The sequence below is a fragment of the Papaver somniferum genome, chromosome 5, assembly GCF_003573695.1.
Source record: "Papaver somniferum cultivar HN1 chromosome 5, ASM357369v1, whole genome shotgun sequence".
Classification (NCBI taxonomy): domain Eukaryota; kingdom Viridiplantae; phylum Streptophyta; class Magnoliopsida; order Ranunculales; family Papaveraceae; genus Papaver; species Papaver somniferum.
In genome coordinates this window covers 124,928,338-124,954,212 of record NC_039362.1, presented here as the reverse complement: position 1 = coordinate 124,954,212, position 25,875 = coordinate 124,928,338, and the positions used below count along the sequence as shown (strand labels likewise).

The following is a 25,875-nucleotide window of genomic DNA, read 5'->3' as shown; positions in this document are numbered from 1 at the left end:
CAACCAATTTGCATTTCTCTAGAAGACTTACTATCTTAAGTTATCATTAGCAGATAAAGATTTGATCATTGTCATGAATTTAGTAGTAAAACCTTCAATTTTTCCTTGTGGGTTTCAGGTTTGTTGTTGCTTCCCGGCGTTCTTTAGGCCCTTTTGGGCATTTTGATTGAATTTTGTCATTTTAGTTGGCTTTTGAATTATTATCTCACTTCACTGTAAGGTAAAACAACACAAAATGAGAAATTCATGGGAATGAAACAAAGAATGAGACTGAAATGATGCAATTATATTGGAGATGTCGACATGTATGTTTGAAACATTTTTTTTGCTTGATTGGATTTGTAGGGAAAGTAGCTTCTCGTTACACTTAATCAGTAGAATCTCTGACAGCGATCAACTATGATACTTTACAGTTCATCTCATGAGACGTAACATGGATGACCAATACCTTGTCTTGAACGCTTACAGTTTTTGTAGCATTTTTCATGTGCACATAATGGTATTATATACATTTTTTCTGTACAACTTTCTACTTGACCATGTCGTCCTTGCGTGTTATTACCAAATGTACACTTGACGATATGGAACGAAAGCAGTTGAATTAACCAAAACCTGTACACAATAATGTAACATTCTGATCAATTATCTGAAACCTTTGTCGATGTGTGGTGGACACCAATGATAGCATCATCTGGGATGTATTTACCCCAGAACCAATGTTTTTTCCATATATTGTTCATTTCCTCAATTGGTACATTCTGTGTCTCAGGCAAGAAGAAGAAAATGAAGAGAGTCATTATCAAGACGAAGCCTCCAAAGAAGAAGAATAGACCAAACTTCATGTGACAAAGCAGGGTAAGGAATGCTTGGGCAATGATAAAGGTAAAAAACATGTTGACTGATACGTTGATGGCTTGTCCTGCTGATCTGATCTCTAGAGGGAAGATTTCACTTGGAACCAACCAACCCAAGGGTCCCCATGACCATGCAAATGCCGCAACATAAGCACAGATCAAGACCAATACCAAATATGAGCTCGACTTGGACATGGATCCAACACCTTCTACTCCAAATTTCATGCCGAGTATGACTCCTACTAAGATCTGCAAAGGTATTTATATTTACAATGACAAATTAGTATACTATTTCTATAACACCTGTAACTTTGAAGAAAAAATGGAATTTATCAGTGTTTTACAAATTTTGTGTATTTTTACCTGGCAGATGAGCATCTGAATTCCACCTTCGAGGAATAACATTCTTCGACCAACTCTATCGACTGTTCCAATAGAAACAAAAGTGGCAAACATATTGACGAGTCCAGTGATAACAGCAGACATAAGGGCTGCATCATCGCCAAAGCCTATAGTCTTAAAGAGGACTGGTGCGTAAAACATGATGACATTGATACCAGTGAACTGTTGGAAGAACGGAATCATAATGGACATGATGAGTTGAGGCCTGTATCTCGGCTGCAGTATGTTCCTCCATGGATGTTCAATCTTCTTTGCTGCTTCGCTTGCCTCGATAAGGTCTTGAAATTCTTCTTCGACTTCTTGGTTTCCTCGGATTTTTTGCAACATAGTTTTAGCCTTCTCTTGATGACCTCTTTCGAGGAGTGAATTTGGAGTGTCCGGAAGAAAAATGACACCAACAGTCATTATGATTGCTGGTACAGCTGCCAGAGCCAATGAAACTCTCCATCCGTATCCACCCTTGATCTTGGCTGTACCATAGTTCACCAGATTTGCTGCCAATATTCCTATCGTGATGGCTAATTGAAATCCCATGTTGAGTGCTCCTCTCAATTTTGCAGGTGCCATCTCAGACAGATAAACTGGAACAGACTGGTTGGCGTACCCTACACCTATGCCAAGTAATATTCTGCCGAGGATGAGCATCGTGACATTCCTGGCAGCACCGTTTAAGGCCGAACCAATTAAAAATATAATCCCTCCTGCAAGCATTGAAACTTTTCTCCCGACGATTCTTGTTGTTACAGAGGCAGCAAATGAAGCAACCAAAGCCGCAATGTACAGAGAAGAAGTAAAGCTTGTTAGCAGCTGACTATCAAATTTGCAGTACTGATTTGTTTTCCCGGTATCATCTTGCATTTTTTTGTATACCGAAGGAAAGAACTTCTCCAGAAACACATCCATGGAAGTTACTCCTCCTGAAATCCCCAAGTCATAACCAAAGATGAGACCACCAGTTGCGGCTACCAGACAAGTCATGAGCACAAACATGGTAATCTTTCCACCATAATCCTTCGTATCTGCTTGAATTGCTATACCTCCTGCCATTTTACTGTGATTTATTTATATAAACGCTCTTTTTCTTTTCTCTCACAACCAAACTTTTAAAGGAAAAATATCTTGGTAATCAGTAGTTTAATAATTTTGCTGAGACACCCAAGATATCCTTCAATGATTAGAATTGAAGATGAAAATGAGGATGAGGTTTTGAAACTTCTTATGCTGTTTATATATCATTAAAATGTAAATGTCATCTAAATTTAGTCCTTGTTTAGCTGTTGTTTTTGTCCATAACTAAAATTTTACTGAAAATAGCCATTGCCATTATCAATAAATGCTTATCCATTTTCTTTACGATTACTCTTGGATCACTAGTTTTTAATTCCTAAACGCTATCTTTACCTAAATTGTTTAGTTGCATAAGTGGATTTACAGATCTATCTTTTTATCCCACAGCTGTATGCCTTCTCTCTATTACAAGATAAAGGATAACTTAATTAGTTACTTACAATCTAATGATAATCAAACTGAAAGAGATTTATTAGCAGAAGATGCCAACTCATTTTGGTTTGGTTGGATATGTTGTGCGTCGGACAATCCCACATGGGGAAATATTTAAAATTATCCTGATAAAATACTAAAAATAAGATATATATTTTTTTTAAATGTTAAAAATTCTTGGCCAGTTCGTGTGAACCAACCTAAAAACTAAATAAAAAAATATCATGGCAATTTCACGAAGAACTTGCTACTAAATAAGAAGTATGAAGAAAAAAAACGCTGATGGTGGTTTATGGATGACCTGTTGGAGATACCCATAGACTTGTCCATAAAGTCTATTTCTAACTCTACTATCTGTGTTATCACTAAGACTTACTAGAATGCAAGCTTTAAAAAACTTATTTCTTGTCGTGTGACAAGACAATACTTTTTTAGGTGTTCTTTTATATCAGTGATATCACTTTCAGTAGCATGAGAGGAAATAAAACATATATGCACACCTTGACACTATGGATAAAATCAGAGGTTTTGAGTGCCAATAAGTGAGATGAGAAAGCTTCAACACATAGGATATAGGCATATGAAGGTATGTGGTCTGCTTGTCTTTGCCTTCTTTCAGGTGTAAAGTGGTCATCGAGGGCACCATTTAGCATGATGGAAAGATACGGTGGAAATGTAGTTTATTATTATTTGGTACCATTTGGAATTAAAGCCTAGTCTAGCCATGGATTTATAAGAAATGATAATTCCTGCTTATCATAAACCTTAGACATTTCAAGTTTAAGAGCAACAAGTTATTTTTTTCTCCGAACAATATGCACTAGCTCATGAGCTAACATGACACTATCAGATATATTCTTGTCTCTCTGGAACAAACACGCTTTGATTTAAGGCTTAATTCGGTTTGCTAAAGTCGTCGAGGTTACTTTTTAAATAAGCTACACAGAACAATGGGTCTGAACTGGTGTACCATATTACTTCGGAGATAAGAATTTTATATCTTATGTTGTATTCACATTCGATTCTGTGTACATTGATGTTTGCGTAAACAGCCAAGTTTTATAGGTGAGTGTAACTGTGTAAGTATTAGTTGTATGCTAGACTTCACATAGGTGTTTGGTCTTCTTTCCACCAAATGAAAATCAATTAGTATAACCATGATTTGAATGAAAAGCATTGATATTATTTAAGAGTTATGCCATTAATGTGAAATCATCTTCGTAGGAAATAAACTCAAAAGGCATGAACAGAAGTTATGCTATACATATAGAGGAAAATTTCTACGTTTCCTCTGTATGAACTTTTTAGGAACAACTATAAATCTATGACATGAATGTCATTAACTGGTGGGATTCAGGAACTCAAAGCCAAGCCTTAAAATTATGTCATGTCACCATGGGAATATTACGGTTTGGGTTGAGTTATTGGAATTTGGAACTATAATTGACAAGTCAACTTACATGAGTTAATGATAATTAGTCAGTTGGATTTGAAGGAAAAATAGCTGCTCGTTGTATTCAATCAATATAATCTTTGACAACAATTAAATTTGAGACGATGGCCATCTAAACGTATGAGAAGAAAAAAATACAAAACAACAGATATGTACATCTCATGTGGCCTGACATAGATAGCCGATACCTAGTCCTGACCGCTCAGAATCTTTTATATTGCTTTCAACTGCACTATTTTTTTCTCTATTCAAGTTTCAACTTCTATATACAGTCAATTGCTTACAGCAACTGCTATTGCCAGATTTAGACTTGGAAATCTGGAACCAAAGCAGTTGAATCCACCAAAAGCGCTAAGATGGACAATGCAATACTATGATCAGTAATCGGAAACCTTAGTGGATGTGTGGTGGACACCAATGATAGCATCATCTGGGATGTATTTACCCCAGAACCAATGTTTTTTCCATATATTGTTCATTTCTTCAATTGGTACATTCTTTGTCTCAGGCAAGAAGAAGAAAATGAAGAGAGTCATTATCAAGACGAAGCCGCCAAAGAAGAAGAATAGACCAAACTTCATGTGACAAAGCAGGGTAAGGAATGCTTGGGCAATGATAAAGGTAAAGAACATGTTGACTGATACATTGATGGCTTGTCCTGCTGATCTGATCTCTAGAGGGAAAATTTCACTTGGAACCAACCAACCCAAGGGTCCCCATGACCATGCAAATGCCGCAACATAAGCACAGATCAAGACCAATACTAGATATGAGCTCGACTTGGACATGGATCCAACACCTTCTACACCAAATTTCATGCCGAGTATGACTCCTACTAAGATCTGCAGAGGTACTTAACAAATTAGCATTATATTTGTATGATACCTGTAACTTGAAAAAAAAAAAGACATGGCATTTATTACTGCTTTAAAATTTTGTGTATTGTTACCTGGCAGATGAGCATCTGAATTCCACCTTCGAGGAATAACATTCTTCGACCAACTCTATCAACTGTGCCAATAGAAACCCAAGTGGCAAACATATTGACGAGTCCAGTGATAACAGCAGACATAAGGGCTGCATCATCACCGAAGCCTATAGTCTTAAAGAGGACTGGTGCGTAAAACATGATGACGTTGATACCAGTGAACTGTTGGAAGAATGGAATCATAATGGACATGATAAGTTGAGGCCTGTATCTTGGATGCAATATGTTCCTCCATGGATGTTCAATCTTCTTTGCTGCTTCGCTTGCCTCGATAAGGTCTTGAAATTCTTCTTCAACTTCTTGGTTTCCTCGGATTTTCTGCAACATAGTTTTAGCCTTATCTTGATGACCTCTTTCAAGGAGTGAATTTGGGGTGTCCGGAAGGAAAATGGCACCAACAGTCATTATGATTGCTGGTACAGCTGCCAGAGCCAATGAAACTCTCCATCCATACCCACCCTTGATCTTGGCTGTTCCGTAGTTCACCAGATTTGCTGCCAATATTCCAATTGTGATTGCCAATTGAAATCCCATGTTGAGGGCTCCTCTCAATTTTGCAGGTGCCATCTCGGACAGATAAACTGGAACAGACTGGTTGGCGTACCCTACACCTATGCCGAGTAATATTCGGCCGAGGATGAGCATCGTGACATTCGTGGCAGCACCGTTTAGGGCTGAACCAATTAAGAATGTAATCCCTCCTGCAAGCATTGAAACCTTTCTCCCGAAGATTCTTGTTGTTACAGAGGCAGCAAATGAAGCAACCAAAGCGGCAATGTATAGAGAAGAAGTGAAGCTGGTTAACAGCTGACTGTCAAACTTGCAATACTGATTTGTTCTACCGGTATCATCTTGCATCTTTTTGTATACTGAAGGAAAGAACTTCTCCAGAAACACATCCATGGACGTCACTCCTCCCGAAATTCCCAAGTCATAACCGAAGATGAGACCACCAGTTGCGGCCACCAGACAAGTCATGAGCACAAACATGGTAATCTTCCCACCATAATCCTTTGTATCTGCTTGAATTGCCATACCTCCAGCCATTTTATTGCAATTTATAAAAATTGAAAGATATTTTCTTTTCTTTCACAACCAAACTTCTACGGAAAAAAATGTTAGTAAGCAGCAGCTTAGTAATTCCACCGAGACACCTAAGATATTCGTACAATGATTAACTGTGAGAATGAAAACGAGGATGAGATTTTGATGCCTCATATGCTGTTTATATATCATGAAAATGTCATCTAAAATTAGTCTTTGTTTATTTGCTGTTTTTGTTCATAGCTAAATTTTTACTGAAAATAGCCATTACCATGTTTGATCAATGCTTATCCATTTTCTGTGGACTAGTCTTGGATCACTAGTTTTTAACCCCTAAACTCTATCTTTACCTAAAATATTTAGTTGTATAAGTGGATTTACAGATATATCATCTTTTTATCCTACAGCTGTATGCCTTGTCTCTGTTACAAGATAATGATAACTTAATTAGTTATTCAGAATCTAATGATAAGCAGGCTGAAAGAGATTTAGTAGCCCAAGATGCCAACAATTATTCACTGTTTTGGTGGATTGATAAACAAACTAAAAAAAAATATTATGGAAGTACATTGACGTTGTTTGTTGGATCACAAATATGTCATTGATTTCAAATTAACTGTAAATATAGGGAAAAATCACACCATAGGAAAGTATCTACAATTATTCCTGATAAAATGTTAATTTTTTTTATATATTTTTTTATTTTTATTTTTTAAATATGGAATCATTGCGATTAATTATCATTTGGTACCATTTGGCTTTAAAGCCTAGTATAGCCATGGCTTCTGTAAGGCATGACCACATCTCATTATAAGCCTTAGAGAGCTTAGACGTGCCAAGTTTGACTTTGATGATAGCAATGTTGATTATCTTTTTTTCCAAACAATATGCACTAGCTCATGAGCCAACATGGCATTGTCAGATACTAATCTTTTGGGGACAAACATACTTTGATTTAGAAAGTTGATTTATCCATCAAAGGCTTAATTCGGCCAGTTAAAGTCTTAGAGATGGCTTCATAAGTGAAGTCATTTGCATTTTGGAGATAAGAATCATATTTATATGGTGTGTTGCGATAGGATGCAAATATGTTACTTTGTATTTGCTGAAACCAGTGGTGAAACTGATTCATTCCATTTTTTGCATCATATTATTGATATGTTAATTCACATTTGATTCTGCGTACATTGATGTTTAAGGAAACAACCAAATTCTGTAAGTGAGTATTTTAGCTGTATACTGGACTTAGACATAGATGTTGGTCTTTAGCTTTCCACCAAATCACATTCAGTATAAGCATTGGTATTTGGTATTATTTAGGAGTTAACCTCATGATGTGAAAATGGTCTTTATAGGAAATAAACTCAAAAAGTATGAACAGGCGTTATGCTACATATGCAGAGGAAGATCTCTACATTTCTTCTATAAGAACTTTTAGGAACAACATTAAATCTAAATTGTGAATGTCATTAAGTGGTGGGTTCTAGGAATTCAAAAACAACCCTTAAAAATCTGTTATGTCACCACAAGATTATTACAGCTTGTGTGAAGTTACTGGAATTTGGAACAACAATGGACAAGTAAGCTTGCATGATGTAAAAAAATTAGTCAGTTGGATTTGCAGGAAAACTAGCTACTCGTTGTATTCAATCAATCCATGAGTACAATTAAGTTAGAGACATTGTTCATCTCAATTTATCAAAAGGAAAAAAAAACAGGTAGTACATCTCCTGAGGCCTGACAAGGTACCTAGTCTTGACCACTCAGAATTTTTACATTCCTTTCCAGTGCGCTCTTTTTTGTCTAGTCAAATTACAACTTTTATGTTTCGTCAATTGCTTACAACAACTGCTATTGCCAGATGTAGACTTGAAAATCTGGAACCGAAGCAGTTGAATCAGCCTAAAACACGTATGAAGACAATGAATACTATTTTCAGTAAGTAGAAACCTTTGTGGATGTATGGTGGACACCGATGATAGCATCATCTGGGATGTATTTACCCCAGAACCAATGCTTCTTCCATATATTGTTCATTTCTTCAATTGGTACATTCTTTGTCTCAGGCAAGAAGAAGAAAATGAAGAGAGTCATTATCAAGACGAAGCCACCAAAGAAGAAGAATAAACCAAACTTCATATGACAAAGCAGGGTAAGGAATGCTTGGGCAATGATAAAGGTAAAGAACATGTTGACTGATACGTTGATAGCTTGTCCTGCTGATCTTATCTCTAGAGGGAAGATCTCACTTGGAACCAACCAACCCAAGGGTCCCCATGACCATGCAAACGCCGCAACATAAGCATAGATCAAGACCAGTACTAGATATGAGCTCGACTTGGACATGGACCCAACACCTTCTACTCCAAATTTCATCCCGAGTATGACTCCTACTAGGATCTGCAAAGGTATTTGTATATGCAATAACAGATTAGTTTTATATTTATATAACCTCTGTAATTTATAAAATAAACATGGAATTTATTAATTAGTACTTTACAAATTTTGTGTATTTTTACCTGGCAGATGAGCATCTGAATTCCACCTTCGAGGAATAACATTCTTCGACCAACTCTATCGACTGTGCCAATAGAGACAAAAGTGGCGAACATATTGACAAGTCCAGTGATAACAGCAGACATAAGAGCTGCATCATCACCGAAGCCTATAGTCTTAAAGAGGACTGGTGCGTAAAACATGATGACGTTGATACCAGTGAACTGTTGGAAGAACGGAATCATAATGGACATGATAAGTTGAGGCCTGTATCTTGGCTGCAATATGTTCCTCCATGGATGTTCAATCTTCTTTGCTGCTTCGCTTGCCTCGATAAGGTCTTGGAATTCTTCTTCGACTTCTTGGTTTCCTCGGATTTTTTGTAACATAGTTTTAGCCTTCTCTTGATGACCTCTTTCGAGGAGTGAATTTGGGGTATCCGGAAGGAAAATTGCACCAATAGTCATTATGATTGCTGGTACAGCTGCTAGAGCCAATGAAACTCTCCATCCATATCCACCCTTGATCTTGGCTGTACCGTAATTCACCAGATTTGCTGCCAATATTCCATTGTGATAGCTAGTTGAAATCCCATGTTGAGGGATCCTCTCAATTTTGCAGGTGCCATCTCGGACAGATAAACTGGAACAGACTGGTTGGCGTACCCTACACCTATGCCGAGTAATATTCGGCCGAGGATGAGCATCGTGACATTCGTGGCAGCACCGTTTAGGGATGAACCAATTAAGAATATAATCCCTCCTGCAAGCATTGAAACTTTTCTCCCGAAGATTCTTGTTGTTACAGAGGCAGCAAATGAAGCAACCAAAGCGGCAATGTATAGAGAAGAAGTGAAGCTGGTTAACAGCTGACTGTCAAACTTGCAATACTGATTTGTTCTACCGGTATCATCTTGCATCTTTTTGTATACTGAAGGAGAGAACTTCTCCAGAAACACATCCATGGACGTCACTCCTCCCGAAATTCCCAAGTCATAACCGAAGATGAGACCACCAGTTGCGGCCACCAGACAAGTCATGAGCACAAACATGGTAATCTTTCCACCATAATCTTTTGTATCTCCTTGAATAACCATACCACCTGCCATTTTACTGCAATTTTAAAACAACTTGGAAGGTGTTTTTGGTGTCTCCTACAACCAACTTATTAAGGCAAAAAATTCTTTGCATCACCACTTGAGTAATACTGGTGACACCCAAGATAATCTCTGTTAAACTCAATTTGATTTAGCTGAGAAATCTTTTTTCGTTTTCGTATTTGTAGCGAGGATGAAAATGAGGGTGATGTTTCAATTCAATTGGATTCAGTAGTTTATATATATCATCAAGTTTAGTCTAAAATTAGTCTTTGTTTAGCTGTTCACAGCAAAATTTGCTGAAAATAGCCATTTCTTAAACTGATCAATGCTTATCCATTTTCGTTTGACTACTCTTGGATCACTAAATTTTAACCTTTAAATTCTATCTTTACCTTAAATGTTTAGTTGGATAAATGGATTTACAGATATATCTTTTTATCCGGTAGCTGTATATCTCTTGATTAGAAGGATAAGAATAACTATAATTGCTTTGCAGTCTAATGATAAGCAACTAAATGAGAATTAACAGCCTAAGATGCCAACTCATTTTTGGTTTGGTTGGATGATAAGCAAACTGAAAAAGAAAGTATTATGCAAATGGGTTATTTGCTGGACCGTAAGTATGTAATATGCGTTCTCTGGTACTTGAATAAAGTATTTTGCTACCATGCAACTTTCTGCGTTCTTTGTGTTTTAGCTCCTGTTATGCTTGTTTCTGGTTTCTGTCGCAAAAGTTGCCGCCAAAGCAGGTTCAAGTGTCTTACATAAAGAAGCCTGGGCCAGGACGGCCCATACAACTTAAGCATTGAATTAGTCAAAGAGATAGGATGTGCCCACATTGTGTTGCTTCCCCCTGACTAGGGGGTGAGCATTTTATCCGTAATCCGCGGATTTAACCGGGACCAACTGTATTTGTGCGGATGGATGCTCGGAGGATGGATGCTCGGACGCTCGCTAATGGGTTGGACATTGATGAGATTTTTGAAATCCAACGGATTATGGATTAGATCCGAATGCAACCTTGAAAATCCGTTGGATATCCATACCCGTTAGATTAAGGGCATTTATATAATTTTTAGAAAATTTATAGATAATTTTGGAATTTTTGAGGTGTTTGCTTGGAGTATTTTCCATGGCACTTCTAAATTTATATACATGTATAAAATGTGTAGGTTCTATAAGAAATCCTATATATTGGTGTTATTTTTTCATTATCAATTTTAACTAACACACATCCATTGGATTATCCGCACCCAATCCGTTCATCCGTGCATCTATTGGATGCAAATCCGTTGGATGTTGGATTGGATGCGGATGCCAAATTTGAAATCCGCAGTGAATTGGATTGGATGCGGATAAGGTGAAAACCGGTCCATACCGGCCCATGCTCACCCCTACCCCTGACCCCTGTATAAGTAAGTGTGGCGAGAATGTTCTATGCATCTAGCAGATCATCTTCACTTGAAAGCACTACATTTACAACTTCAAATCCAACTATCAACAGATACGTGAGGGTTCAATAAGATGATTGGGCTAATCAAATTGCAACAAGGGAGATACATAAAAACAAGCCCACCAAATATTCAAAGTGTTCTGAGTGCGTGCAGGTTGATTTAGTAACCTGTTTTGAGGCATACCATAAATTTTTGAGGCATACTCAATTTGAGCCGAATCTTGTGTATTTTGCCTAGGTTCGGCTGATAACTTCAGCCGAACGCATGTCTCGAAACATTTTGGTATGCCTCAAAACAGATTTCTTGATTTATGCATTAACAATTCAAATCCAAGTTTGAACACTCAATTCTCAAACATTGAACCGTTTTTCCTGTGTCATTTTCTGAGGACTCTCAGACTTCTTTCTTGGCTTCAATAATTTCAGTTCCCCTAAACATCAAGCTTTTAGACCAACTAATAAAACGCATGACAATTTGGTCCAAACCAAAAAATAATTTTGTTTAACAAAATAAAACCAAAAAAAATGAAGATGAAATACCAAATGCACAGATTTTCTCCTTGAATGCATTGTTACTTGCACCAGCAGCAACAACGGACGTTTTAGGTACCATAATGGTTCTTGAAGCCGCAATTTGACCAGTAAGAGATCCTTCCAAAGAATGATGGGATCCTTGAGCTTCATCTTGTTCTGTTATTCTTCAGCAAAATTCCTCTTGGATATGTTGTTCCTCATGCGACCGCTGGTCTAGTTTCTGCAACTGATGATTCCGTCCACCCTGTGATATAGTGCTTCCGAGCTAGCAGAGAAACAACAAAAAATTCGGAGAGTTCTGGGGCGCATAATTGATTATTCAGGCAAGTCAACACGGTCAAGACGCCATTTGAATAGGCGTCTAGGTTTTACATCAAACCTACTTGGTTTTAAGTTTTGTCCCATAAATAGATGACCTATTTTTTTTACTATAAGAAATATGTATAATTTGATAGTTATGTTTATATTCGTTACGTAGGTGTTTTAAAATGCTTTTCAACAGTATAAAGTTTACGAAAAACCGTGATATAGTTTAAGAGATAAATCATTTCTAAGTTTTACTAACATCCTTGTCTTAAAAATTGTGCAAACTACAACTAGGTCATCTAATTAGGGACGGAGGGAGTATGATTTAGTGTGGGAACTTTCGTATGTTGATTGTCCATCCTTTAATGTTTGTTTGAATAGAAAATGGAGGAATTGATTTGAGTAAGTTTGAGACGTTATCTCAAAGAAACGAGACAATCAAGCATAAATGTGATACTTTGGGTTCACGAACGTTTAAATTTAGGAGCACTTGGTCAAGTGTGAATGAGTTATACAACATAGTGGTTACAGAAAACCCTTGAGCAAAGGTTCTTCTTCAGACTTGTGGTTTTTCTTCGGTATTTCAATTTAATTTCAAGTATGCGGATCAAGGATTAACTGAAGCTATATGTGAGAGGTGGTGGAAGAAAAAAACTTTTCATTTTTGTGAGTTTGAGATAGGTTTGACCCATTTGGATTTCTTTTCGATTGACTGGTATTCCAATTGGAGGAGATAAGAGACTTCCACAACTTCCCAATGACACATTCACGACTAAAGACTATGAAGCTATGGATGATAAATATTTTCGGGGTGTATTAGATCATTTGGAGTATATAAAGGTACATGACTTGAAACCTGGATGAATTTATGAATCAAAGTCAAGTACCATACGTATCTCTCACTTGGTTAATTACATAAAAAGTAGGCAATCGACGAGGAACAACCCAATTGACAACACCCCGATTGACGAGGAATTAACTAGAATGTTCTTGCTTTGGTGTATCGGTTCTTTTTTATTTGCAGACCTAAGTGGAACAGTTGATAAACGTTGGTGTCTAGTGTTGGATAATTTGAATGAGGTTGGGACTTATGATTGGGGTACTTCTACTTTGGGAAAATTATACAAATGTTTGGATGCTTGGAGTTCATGCAGGCATAAAGATATGGGTGGGATGTGGATGATTTTAGAATTCTGGTATTATTTTTATTTTCGTAATTATCAGCCAGTATCGAAGGAGAACTTAAAAAACGACGCCCTAGATTGTCACCCTGCTATTAGTCTATTTCATGACACGAACATTCAGGAAAAGGGGCTGATAGATCTTCACAAGCATTCAATCAGTGATGGTCGAAGTCAGATCGACATGAGAATGAGTAATATGGTAATTTGGGACCCATGGTTTACGGATAGTGAACTCAGACAGTCGGAAGAGTTTGAAACTGCACTTGAGTTGTCTAAAAGGAGAATTGTTTTCAAGGATGCAGTTAAAGGAACAATAGTTTCTGCTTACCTGGCTGAGAGATGTATGAGGCAGGTAGTTGGGAAAATAGTAATCCCATGCAACCCTCCGGGGTTTGATTCAGTATATGATGATAGGGGTTTGCCTCAGCTGCGTGATCACTATTATGTTGTTCCTGGAGAGTTGTATACCCGATTCTGGCAGAGTGAAAGTGTCGGGGCATTGAAGACAGAAACAACACATGAAAGTACCCATGATGAGCTTGGTGTGGGCAACGTTGGTGTTGCTCGACGATTTTTTGGGACCATGGTTTTTTTGGGGGAACCATGGTTTTATTTTGGGTAAAGACATTAGAAGTAATTCTAGGTCACCCCATATCTAGTTATTTATTTAATACCTAATCTATCCTCTTAATTTATTTTAGGTTATGATTAGTGAATGATTTAGTTAAAAACAATTAGTGAGATTAAATTAAAAGATGGGTTTATTATTAGTTGAGTAGAATTATTGAGAGAGTAGAGTTAGAGAAGATGAAGGAGAAAAACATGGAAAATAATTTTTTTTTCCAATTCACTAAGTTTGAGTATTCAAATGATGAAAACTCATCTGATTCTTCATCTCCATCCTCTCCTAGAATATTTATTAATCTTCAAAATGATCCGGATTTGAACTGGATTTTGAACAGTTCGGTTACTTTATATGAAGAACAAGTAACTGAACTCATCTGAAGCTGTAGTTCGGTTGCCCCGTGAGATGAACAAGTAACCGAACTCATCTGAAAGTGTAGTTCGGTTACTTGTTCCAAACACGCAGGTTACCGAACTCTCTAATAATTCTATGAGTTACAGCGTTATGTTCGGTTGGTTCTCAACTAACCGAACTTTGGTGTACAAAGTTCGGTTGGTTCGCAAACTGCATGCACTTTTGATCTGACCGAACTTTACGTAATATAAGAGTATATAAGTTTATAAAGTTCGGTTCTTTCGCAAACTTGAACCTAACAGCTAACCAACCGAACTCTGAGTTCGGTTTCTGCAATAAAATTGTGAAGTTACCGAACTTAACAAACAAAAAAAATGTGAAGTTCCAGCGTCTATTGGCTAAGTTCGGTTACTTTGTAGTTTTAAATTTTTTTGCGAACAAACCGAACTCTATTGGCTAAGTTCGGTTACTTTGGAACTCAACATAGTGGCCACAACAACACAGTTCGGTTAGACTGGATTTGTTCTTTTCAGTTCTAAGGGTGGAGTTCGGTTACTTTGTAATTTTAATTTTTTTTGCGAAACAACCAAACAGAGAGTTCGGTGGCTTAGTTTTAAATCCAATAGAACCGAACTGTTCTTCGTGTTCTTCATTTTCAAGAAGTCCGGTTAGTAAACTATGGTTTTTTGGAAAATCGACCTAACCGAACATGGCTCTGTAACTCATATTAAAACCCTATTTTGCTGATTTCTATTCGATTGAAGCAATCAAAATCAAATTAAAGCGAAGGGTTTGTTGGAAAATACCTCCGGAGTGGTCCCATGGCGGAATCAGGTTGCGGCTGGCGTCTTTTATACTCGATAAAATTATTATGTAACCGAACTTAATTGTGATTGCATTGATGTTGTTACATTTCTTAAATAGGCGGTGGCGGTGGTGGTGGGAGGAGGTGGTGGTGGTAATCGGTGGTTGGTGGTGGTGATAATCAGAGGTGGTGGTGGTGGTAATCGGCGGTGGTGGGCGGTGGTGGTGGTTATATATATATAGGTGGTTATTAGGTTGGTTTTAAATTAAATTAGGTTAAGGGTAGGTTAGTCATTTCAACGTTTTAGGACACCCCTTATCACTATAAGGAAGGCGGCCTAATAAAACCATGGTCCCCTCAAAAATACCATGGATCCTAAAAAATGAAACCTATTTTGAGGCATACTAGATTTTTTTGAGGCATACTAGATAATGCCAAAATAGGGTCACTAAATAAAAAACAACATCACCCCTCATCCACCATTTTTGATAATGGCATAACTACCCTTATATAATTAGTGTAATTGATTATGATTAGAATTGATTAATTATGAATTTTAAGGATTGATTAAACATTAAATTATTAGTGGTGAATTAGTAGAAAAATCAAATTTATGTGAGAGAGTTGGGATTTTTGAGAGGAAGAAGAAGAAGTGAAGAAAAAAAGCTTGGGTTTTGACTTTTGAGATTTTAGTGATTAGAAGTGACCAAAATGTGTGATTCAAATCAGAAGTAAACTTCTATCGGGGTTTAATTTCCTTTTATAAGTTGAATCTGCCAAAAATTTGAATTTTTAAAACCCAGATCTGCTGACCAGATGAACAGTTCGGCTGATAACTTGTCAGCCGAACCTAGGTATAATTTCAAAAAACCAGAGGTTCGGCTCAAAAGTTATCAGCCGAACTTCACTCAGAAACTGAATCATCCACTAGGTCCGGCTTGAAAAATTGAGGTTCGACAAGAAAATTGAGGTTCGGCTGAAAATATTGTAAAGTCGCATTAGCCGAACATAGTGTTTCTCTAAATCATACACTAAGTTCGGCTCAAAATTGATACTGCAAGATCAGCCGAACTGATCTTCTGAAAACCCTAATTTCATCTTTGAAATCATATTCTACCGATCAAACAAAATAAAATCAATCAAAAACAAAATGGGTTTGTTACGTATACATTCTAAAATACATCTAAGAGCAATTGAGATTTGGATTTCGCATTCCAACATCGCTCACTTCGATTCGTGTTTCCTTTGTTTGATTAAGTTCTTTATTGAATTGGAGTCCTAGATGTTTAAGTTTAAAGTTTATTTTGATTTTTAATTTTAGGTTTTTGAGGATAAGGGAACTATTACAAATTGAAATTATTTAGGGATATATAGGTAACTGCACTACCTTTAGACACCCCTTATAAACCCAACCTAGATAATATAATGGATGGATATGCCTCAAAAAAAAAAAAGGAGTATGCCTCAAAATAGGTTTCTAAAAAATCATTCCAAGTTTGCTGCCTCAATACCCACCTCCTAGCATGGCATCACGATCATACACATATGGCCCAGTCGCAGAGCCCATAACACAAATGCCCCAAATACAATGGGACGTGCCTTTTTGCAAAAATTCTTTTGAAAATCTATTCAATAACGAAGTCTATGAAAACATTCGAGTTTGAGACGTTATCCGTCTCAGTTTATGAAAAGAAAAAAATACAACAGATAGTACATCTCATGAGGTCGGCCTGACATGGTAGCCATGAACGCTCACAGTTTTCATATTCCTTTCCAGCGCACATCTTTTATTCACCTTTTTCCCCCCTCTCTTTTCAACTTTTACAGCACTATCTATATCCATTGCTTGCAGCAGTTGGGATAACTACAACACGTACAAAGACAACGCAACGGTGTGATCAGTAATTGGAAACCTTCATGGATGTATGGTGGACTCCAATGACAGCGTCATCCGGGATGTATTTACCCCAGAACCAATGCTTCTTCCATATGTTATTCATTTCTTCAATTGGTACGTTCTTTGTCTCAGGCAGGAAGAAGAAAATGAACAAAGTCATTATCAAGACGAAGCCGGCAAAGAAGAAGAATAGACCAAACTTCATATGACAAAGCGCGGTGAGGAATAACTGGGCAATGACAAATGTACACAACATGTTAACTGATACGTTGATAGCTTGTCCTGCTGATCTGATCTCTAGAGGGAAGATCTCACTTGGAACTAACCAACCCAAGGGTCCCCATGACCATGCAAATGCCGCAACATAGGCACAGATTAAGAACAATACTAGATATGAACTCGATTTTGACATGGATCCAACACCTTCTACTCCAAATTTCATGCCCAGAATGACTCCTACTAGGATCTGCATATACACAAAAAAAACATTAATATATTTTCGTATAACACTTGTAACTTGAAAAGAAGAACATGGAATTTTGCCTCTATTTTACCTGGGAAATGAGCATCTGGATTCCACCTTCGAGGAACAACATTCTTCTTCCAACTCTGTCGACTGTGCTGATAGAAACAAAAGTGGCAAACATGTTGACGAGTCCACTGATAACAGCAGACATAAGGGATGCATCATCGCCGAAGCCAATAGTCTTAAAGAGGACTGGTGCGTAAAACATGATGACATTGATACCAGTGAACTGTTGGAAGAACGGAATCAAAATGGACATGGTAAGTTGAGGCCTGTATCTTGGTTGTAAGATGTTTCTCCAAGGATGTTCAATCTTCTTTGCTGCTTCACTCGCCTCGATAAGGTCTTGAAATTCTTCTTCGACTTCTTCATTTCCACGGATCTTCTGCAACATTCTTTTGGCTTTCTCTTGGTGACCTCTTTCGAGGAGTGAGTTTGGAGTGTCCGGAAGGAAAACGGCACCAACGGTCATTACGATTGCTGGTACAGCCGCTAGAGCCAAAGAAACTCTCCATCCATATCCACCCTTGATCTTGGCTGTGCCGTAGTTAACAAGATTCGCCACCAATATTCCAATTGTGATGGCCAACTGAAATCCCATGTTGAGTGCACCTCTTAATTTTGCTGGTGCCATCTCGGACAGATAAACTGGTACGGACTGGTTGGCGTACCCTACACCTACACCAAGTAATATTCTTCCTAGAATGAGCATCGCTACATTCTCAGCAGCACCATTGAGGACCGAACCAATTAAAAATATTACTCCTCCTACAACCATTGAAACTTTTCTCCCGAAGATTCTTGTTGTTACGGAGGCACAAAATGAAGCAACCAAAGCCGCAATATACAGAGAAGAGGTGAAGCTTGTTAACACCTGACTATCGAATTTGCAGTACTGATTTGTTTTTCCGGTATCATCTTGCATTTTTTTGTACACCGAAGGAAAGAACTTCTTCAGAAACACATCCATGGACGTTACTCCTCCTGAAATCCCCAAGTCATAACCGAAGATGAGACCTCCAGTTGCGGCCACCAGGCAAGTCATGAGCACAAACATGGTGATCTTCCCACCATAATCCTTCGTATCCGTTTGAATTGCCATACCTCCCGCCATTTTACCAAAATTCTAAAAAGAACTTGCAAGTGCCTGGTTTTTGCTCCTTATATACACACCAGAAAAATGGTAATCTTTCGAACTTTTCTTTGCTTTTGTAACCAGCACCTCAACAGTACTGCTGAGACACCACCCTTGATATATAAGACAAAATCAATGAATTTTTTTAATAATTTCTTACCTTTTTCTTTAGCTCGGAATTTATTTACTTTGTTATTCCTCTGATATTACCAGTGAGGGGTGAAAATGCATGTGGTTTCAACGCAATCATATCGTTCTTTATAAACGATGAATTTTTATGTTAAAAATAGGGTGAAGACCCTGGTTTTTGCCCTGCATGCTTGGATCAATACCACTTTTCATGCACTGCAAACTATTTTTGGAGCCTTTGAATCTCTCCATTTGATCTGACATTAGTTTTTAGCTGTTGGATTATGTGGATATACTGAGAATTTTTTTTATCCAACAGCTGTAGATTACTTTAAGTGGTATGGTAATAACTAATTACAACTTGGTTTTAAACTTGAAAGTATTTTGTTTGGCTCAGCTTTGTTATAGGTAAAACAAAAATAGATTGCAGTATAATGTGATAGACATATTCGACTCATTTTGATCTGTTCGAAAGGCTTATCGCCTATAAGGCGATAAGTTGAATGAGCTTGTTTTTTTACTGGCAAAATCGAGCTTTCTACATCAAAGTGGAAGGTTTTATTTACTGTCAACTTTGTATCAAATTTACACCATGCTTACACTTGTTTGACCGGAGCAAAGCATTCTTCTGGCACTATTTCTTGCTAAAACAAAGACCGCATTTCTTATAATTAGCAAAGACTTGCATTTTACTCGTTCAATAAAAAGACTAATCTTTCCTTTCTTTTCAAGTACACATTTTTCTCTCAAACAGCCTATTGATACATTTGAACTTGAGAAGCCTGAATTCTTTTTGTTTTGACTACCATAATAGCAGATGAGATCTTGAAAGTGGAAATAAAAAAATGCCACACTATTATGGACGCATTTGGTGAAATACTTATGCCATTAACAACTCAAATACTAATGTCACGCACCTCAATTTTTGCATATTTGTCACACATTTTCCTCTTGCGCATTCACATTTTCCCCTCTGGTACCGACTAATCTAAAATGGAAAAAAGCACATTATTTTTCTCACCGAACTCAATTGCTAATAAAAATTTGTTACAAGGTACCTTCCACAGAAGAACAGAAACATCCCAAGAGTTAAGGGACAAAACACATTAGTGTCTCTCATCAAAGTCTCATGCAATTTTCGAATAAAAGAGTTTTTTTTTTTTTTCGTGTTTCTATCTTTCCCCGCTCTTTTTACATTCATGGGTGATAGACACATTTTTGTGTCTAATTTGTCCTCAATGTCCGTATTGTTGGAACTCTATTTTTGTACTAATATTGTGTTTTTATGTATTTTTAGGAAATAAACATTTTTGGAAAATTCGGCTCGAAAAGTTGATTTTGGCACCCCGGAGGACAAGTGTTATTCGGACTCTCACTTTTGGATAAGGGGTAACCTAATTACTAAGGGGCACCCCCAAGTCACCCCAAGGAAGCTGCTATTCGCACCCCAGTTCTGGTTAGGGGGAGGACATCTTCTTCCCAAATTCAAAAACCAAAAATTGGCGGGAAAAATTGTTCTTTAACTGCCGTGACTAGGGTTGAGGATTTGAAGGTGTTCCAGTGAGATTCAATGGCCCAAATTAAATGGGTTTGTTCCTAGGGCCTAGATAAAACTGGTATGGGTGTTGGATTCGGTCAAAATTGGTTAGATAACCGGTGGTAATCAAATCAGGGAAGATATTCTAAAATAGGAAAAATATTCTATTCTTGGAATTCTTGGATGGAAGAGGCGTGCATGGGTTGATTCTATTGGCTGGAAACAATCCCTACAGCTCAAGGATGACGCGTGAGAAGAGATAAAACAGGGAACAATCCGTAACAAATCATAGAATTAAAGAAAAAAGATATCGGGAATATTTTCATTCACTGCCGAGTAATGGGAAGAATTTTTGGATTAATGAGAAGTTATTCTTGGTCCAAAGGTGTATAAATATAACTCTTGGTTTAGCATAGAAGGTTGTCGAGAGTTTGGGGTCGATAGGAGGTCCAGAGAAGCAGAAATCAAGAGTTGATGAAACTCTGTTGCTGCTGCTGCTGCTGATGAAGAACACCAAGAACACGAAGAACGGACTCGCGAGGACAGTCGTTTTTCTACAGTAATAACGACTCACACCTGTGGGTCGTACATCAGGCAGTCTTATTTTCCATAGAGTTTGCGACACAGCGGCAACAGTCTTATTTTGTCACTGAGGGTCGTAGTTCTCTGGTTTTATTGTATTTCTCATATTCTTATCATTTGTAAACCATTTTTGAGCCATAATAAATTATTTTGAGAGCATTTTTACTATGATGAGTTAAACCCCAACACTGGGACGACGAAGGAGGCCGAGCTTCATACATGGGTAATTTTATTAATTCTTTTCATGACTTTTGCATTAATTTTAATTGAAATTATGATTTAAATTAATTAGTTGTGATTTGATTTGATGGGTCATGCTTAGCTTAGATGATTTGATGTCCCATGCTTAACATTTACACCTAATATTTTGAGAATCTATCTTGGCAATAAATTAGAGTCGATATATTTAATATATTTTTCGAGCTATTATTGATAAAAGAATTATTATTTGAACCTTAAGAAATGAATTTGACGGAATCCTAGTCCCAGTACCTCTCTACCAATTTGTCAATATTTTTGTATATATTTTTATTAAATCTAAAAATCCTTCACCTTCACAAGTCTTAGAGTTCGAACCATCCTTACCACTACTACTACAACCCCCATTAAATTATTAATCATTTTGGCGCCGCCGACGCGGATTTGTGCTTAGGTAGAATTTTTAGGTTTTTATTATTTTTTTTACTATTATTTGTTCTTTTTTACGTTTCTTTTTGTGTCTTTGATTTACAGGTTCGAAGTGGAATACTAAGGACTTGGGAACAAAAAGCTTAAAGCTAAAAGCTAAAAGAGAAGAAAAAAAAAGATATATTTTTTTTTAGGATTTGTAAATAGGCTTTATCTTTCATAATTTTTGTAATTTTTGGACTTTTTATTTGGACTTTATTCTGGACAATTGGACTTTATTCTTTTTTTAACCCTACGGAAGGGTATTATTATTAAAAAAAATAAAAAAAATAATATAAACTGTGTGCAGGGAAGGACGACGATTACTATATCGTCTCGGCCCCTCGGGTTCGTACACGGCATAGGAGTCGTGGCCCGAGTCTACGACAACAGTTCATCCCCCGTCTGGTACGGGAGGTAAGTCCAATCGAAACACTCGCGAATCCTCTGCAAGCGAGTTACTGTATGCCTTAAGGTGATAATTTTTTGAGGACGAACCGGACTGTCTTTATTTTCCCAGTAAAGGGCAAGGCCTGGCCTAAACAAGATAAGGGTTCGGATTTCATCACCGTTCCCTTCTTGCCCGTTTTAGGAAAAAAAACCTAGCGCGAACCCAAGCTTTAAAATCTGATTAGAAAGAGACCTATAGGGTATCGAGCTTGTTAGGAAAAATTTTCGAAGGATATTGGTTACCTTTTAAGCAACTTCAAAGTTCATGGTGACTTCTGGGAGTTGAAACAAGCCGCCTTGTAACGCCGGTGAGGCCTTGGGTATCAAAGCTCCATTGAGCTTCCCTCACCTCAGTTTCATCTCACATTAGCTCGGATTGATCCAGAGGGGTTGCTCAAACTGTAACGAATTCTCCTTCGAGAGATAGAAGCTGGTCTAGAAACAATCTAAGTGGAGCCATCATGCTTTTTGTTTGCTAGAAATCTTTAGGTTTGCTTTGGTGGAGTCGAGTCGGCCTTGTTTGTGATTGTATAGAATCCCTCTGTAGTTTATATTTCTTCGGTGATGAATCCTTTTGAGGAGACGCCACCTGAGATGACGTTGCGAGAATATATGTCTAGAAATTCTCGTTATCAAGAAACGTCTTCGGAAATGACTCTTGGTGAATATATGCGTGGGCAGCGATATATGGATACTCCAACTTTTATTGAGGAATCACCTCTAACGATCTATGAGAAATATTATAAACATAGACCATGTAGTTGGAAACAAAGATTGAGAATTATTAAATGTCAAAAATTATATTATGATGATGAAGATAGTGCTGATGAAGAATCGAAAATGTGTGGGAATAGTGATCAGGAATTTGTTACCCCAGTTGAGCCTTATAATGATTATATTATTTCTGGTTCAGATCCTAATAATTTTAAAAATTATTCACCTATTCAAAAGGACGAGGATTTGACTAGAGATACCCCCGTTTCAGACGATGTAGTATGTCTTGTTTACGAAACCAAGAAAGGTTTAGAGGAACCGGTTTATCCTGAGAATACTGTTTTAGAGTCATACGATTTAGAAACAATAGTCTTACATGAACTCGTAGAGGTGAGTGAGGATGCACCGCAAGATTACAACTTAGAAGAATCAATTGCCCATTTTCAAGAATTTGATGACCTACAAATTAGGGAAGTTGTGACTAGTCTGTCTAGAGACACTGAAAACTCTAAGTTTGGGGGTGAGTATCATCCTCCATGTGCTTTAACTCTTAGTAAGGTCCCTCACTTGGGAATTGACATCAATGCCTCAACCATCTTACAAGATTATCTTCATACTCGTTTTCCAGAACCTAATGATATCCAACAAGAGTCTCAACTGTTAGAAACCCATCCTCTGGTTGATGTGATTAACCCAGGCAATAATACCAAGATTGATTTTGTTTTCCCACCAAATAGTTTTCTTCCAAATGTGGGAACATATAGATTTTAAATGTGTCGAATATTAAGTTGTGAGACTAAACCTAAATGCCTTAGGAAATTAGAATCGACACATTTGCTTAAGAATGACCACTACTCTCACTGTGGTCAATTATGTAAGTCAAACTTGATTGACTTAGAGGATCCTCAGTTATTTAGGTTATTATTATTTTGTGATTCTAAGTTCTTATTTGAGTTTTTCCAGACTCTAGGACCTAATAATTTGGATCCAACCTATGAGGAAATGCATCTAAGGAAAATATTTTATTTAGACCCTTTCATAGAACCTGAACCTGAACTACAATTAGATATAAATATCTTAATCAGGAAACTAGATAAGGGCATGTTATTCTTGTTCACTTTCTTGGGTTATTGTAGTTTCTTTTGGTCAGCTCTATTTCGTTTTGAAGACCCACAGTTATTCCGACTGTTACTTTATGGTTTGAGTTGACTAATCCTTTCCTAAGTCTGGTTGAAGACTTTAAACTTAGCACTTCTTGGGAGGTATCCCATGCTCATGCAACACGGTAATATCTTTCCTTAACTCTTTTTGCTTCAAGTGGTAACAATTTATCCTCGTTCATGCTGTTAATTTTATCATTGGAAACATTGAGGACAATGTTAGATTTAAGTTTGGGGGTATGGGAAAATCTTTTAGTTGCAATAAATAAACTCCAGAGCCTAGAAATTTATGCGTATTCAGGATGGCACTAACTAATCTAAGTGGATGGAAACATCTTGGTTGTAGGAGTTGAGGAACCAATCTGATTAGATGGAAACATCTATAGAGTCTATTCATAAAAGCACAGAGCTCAGGTGTTATAAATAACATGATAGTTGCACCATATCTCCTTGAGTCCTTTTCACTTCTATTTTTATTTTGTTTTTAAACTATGTTTCTCTAAGTGATAGGTGGGGCCCACAATTCAAGTTGTTACCAATGTTAGGGTGAATTAGAGTGATTGAGATACCATGAAAAAAATAAGAAAAAAAAATGGTAGTTACCAAAAAAAAAAAAAAAAAATTGAGACCAGACCATTTGACCAAAAGGAATAAATTCAATAAAGTCGGCCACTGGTACCCTTGTATATGCCAGTTGTGTTGAACTAGAGTTAGGTTATCGACCACTGGTACCCTTGTATATGCCAGTGTGTTGATATTAGTCAGACTAGTATCTCAATCCATTAGGATAGGTTCATTTTGGCGGAGGCCTTCAGACAGATATGGGAAACGCCGTTCACTTAGTAAACATCAAAACCATCTATGTTTTTCTATATCCATCTCTTAATCTTTCCATGTGATTAGTTTGACTCCGAATATGATGTCCATAGTGCAACTATCTGAGTAGAGCTCTATCACTTATATATGAATTTTAGTATGCTTGAGTGCAAACTCGTGTACATCAATTGGAATTTCGCATCAGGGTACTTCCTCTTGTAGTCAATAAGTATGCCAACCAAGGAGATTCTTTAGTGCCTTCCAAGGTTCATTGTAGATAGCTAGGGTCTGGAGTATTGGTTTTGTGGGTACACCTCTGGTAAACCCTCCCGAGTTTATAGCTCGGTCTTTTTATTTTCTAGATTTATTTTTGCTCGAGGACTAACAAATAATAAGTTTGGGGGTATTTGATAGACACATTTTTGTGTCTAATTTGTCCTCAATGTCCGTATTGTTGGAACTCTATTTTTGTACTAATATTGTGTTTTTATGTATTTTTAGGAAATAAACATTTTTGGAAAATTCGGCTCGAAAAGTTGGTTTTGGCACCCCGGAGGACAAGTGTTATTCGGACTCTCGCTTTTGGATAAGGGGTAACCTAATTACTAAGGGGCACCCCCAGGTCACCCCAAGGAAGCTGCTATTCGCACCCCAGTTCTGGTTAGGGGGAGGACATCTTCTTCCCAAATTCAAAAACCAAAAATTGGCGGGAAAAATTGTTCTTTAACTGCCATGACTAGGGTTGAGGATTTGAAGGTGTTCCAGTGAGATTCAATGGCCCAAATTAAATGGGTTTGTTCCTAGGGCCTAGATAGAGATGGTATGGGTGTTGGATTCGGTCAAAATTGGTTAGATAACCGGTGGTAATCAAATCAGGGAAGATATTCTAAAATAGGAAAAATATTCTATTATTGGAATTCTTGGATGGAAGAGACGTGCATGGGTTGATTCTATTGGCTGGAAACAATCCCTACAGCTCAAGGATGACGCGTGAGAAGAGATAAAACAGGGAACAATCCGTAACAAATCAGAGAATTAAAGAAAAAAGATATCGGGAATATTTTCATTCACTGCCGAGTAATGGGAAGAATTTTTGGATTAATGAGAAGTTATTCTTGGTCCAAAGGTGTATAAATATAACTCTTGGGTTAGCATAGAAGGTTGTC

The 25,875-nt window shown here is 37.3% G+C and overlaps 3 protein-coding genes and 1 pseudogene across 3 annotated transcripts; all 4 read right to left on the bottom strand.

Moving 5' to 3' along the window:
* Positions 1-638: 638 nt before the first annotated feature.
* On the bottom strand, positions 639-2,447 carry LOC113279543 (sugar transport protein MST6-like). The gene is made up of 2 exons (XM_026528233.1): positions 1,218-2,447; positions 639-1,103 (listed from the first exon to the last, which is right to left on the bottom strand). Exons 1-2 carry the CDS (start codon positions 2,301-2,303, stop codon positions 639-641), a joined length of 1,551 nt encoding a protein of 516 aa, XP_026384018.1. The 5' UTR covers positions 2,304-2,447.
* Positions 2,448-4,526: 2,079 nt separating this feature from the next.
* Positions 4,527-6,335, bottom strand: LOC113282605 (sugar transport protein MST6-like). The gene is made up of 2 exons (XM_026531651.1): positions 5,159-6,335; positions 4,527-5,051 (listed from the first exon to the last, which is right to left on the bottom strand). The coding sequence occupies exons 1-2, from the start codon at positions 6,242-6,244 to the stop codon at positions 4,587-4,589; spliced, it is 1,551 nt and encodes a 516-aa protein (XP_026387436.1). The 5' UTR covers positions 6,245-6,335; the 3' UTR covers positions 4,527-4,586.
* Positions 6,336-8,176: 1,841 nt separating this feature from the next.
* On the bottom strand, positions 8,177-10,178 carry LOC113279542 (annotated as a pseudogene).
* Positions 10,179-16,622: 6,444 nt separating this feature from the next.
* Positions 16,623-18,871, bottom strand: LOC113282604 (sugar transport protein MST6-like). The gene is made up of 2 exons (XM_026531650.1): positions 17,549-18,871; positions 16,623-17,460 (listed from the first exon to the last, which is right to left on the bottom strand). Exons 1-2 carry the CDS (start codon positions 18,632-18,634, stop codon positions 16,996-16,998), a joined length of 1,551 nt encoding a protein of 516 aa, XP_026387435.1. The 5' UTR covers positions 18,635-18,871; the 3' UTR covers positions 16,623-16,995.
* Positions 18,872-25,875: the final 7,004 nt, after the last annotated feature.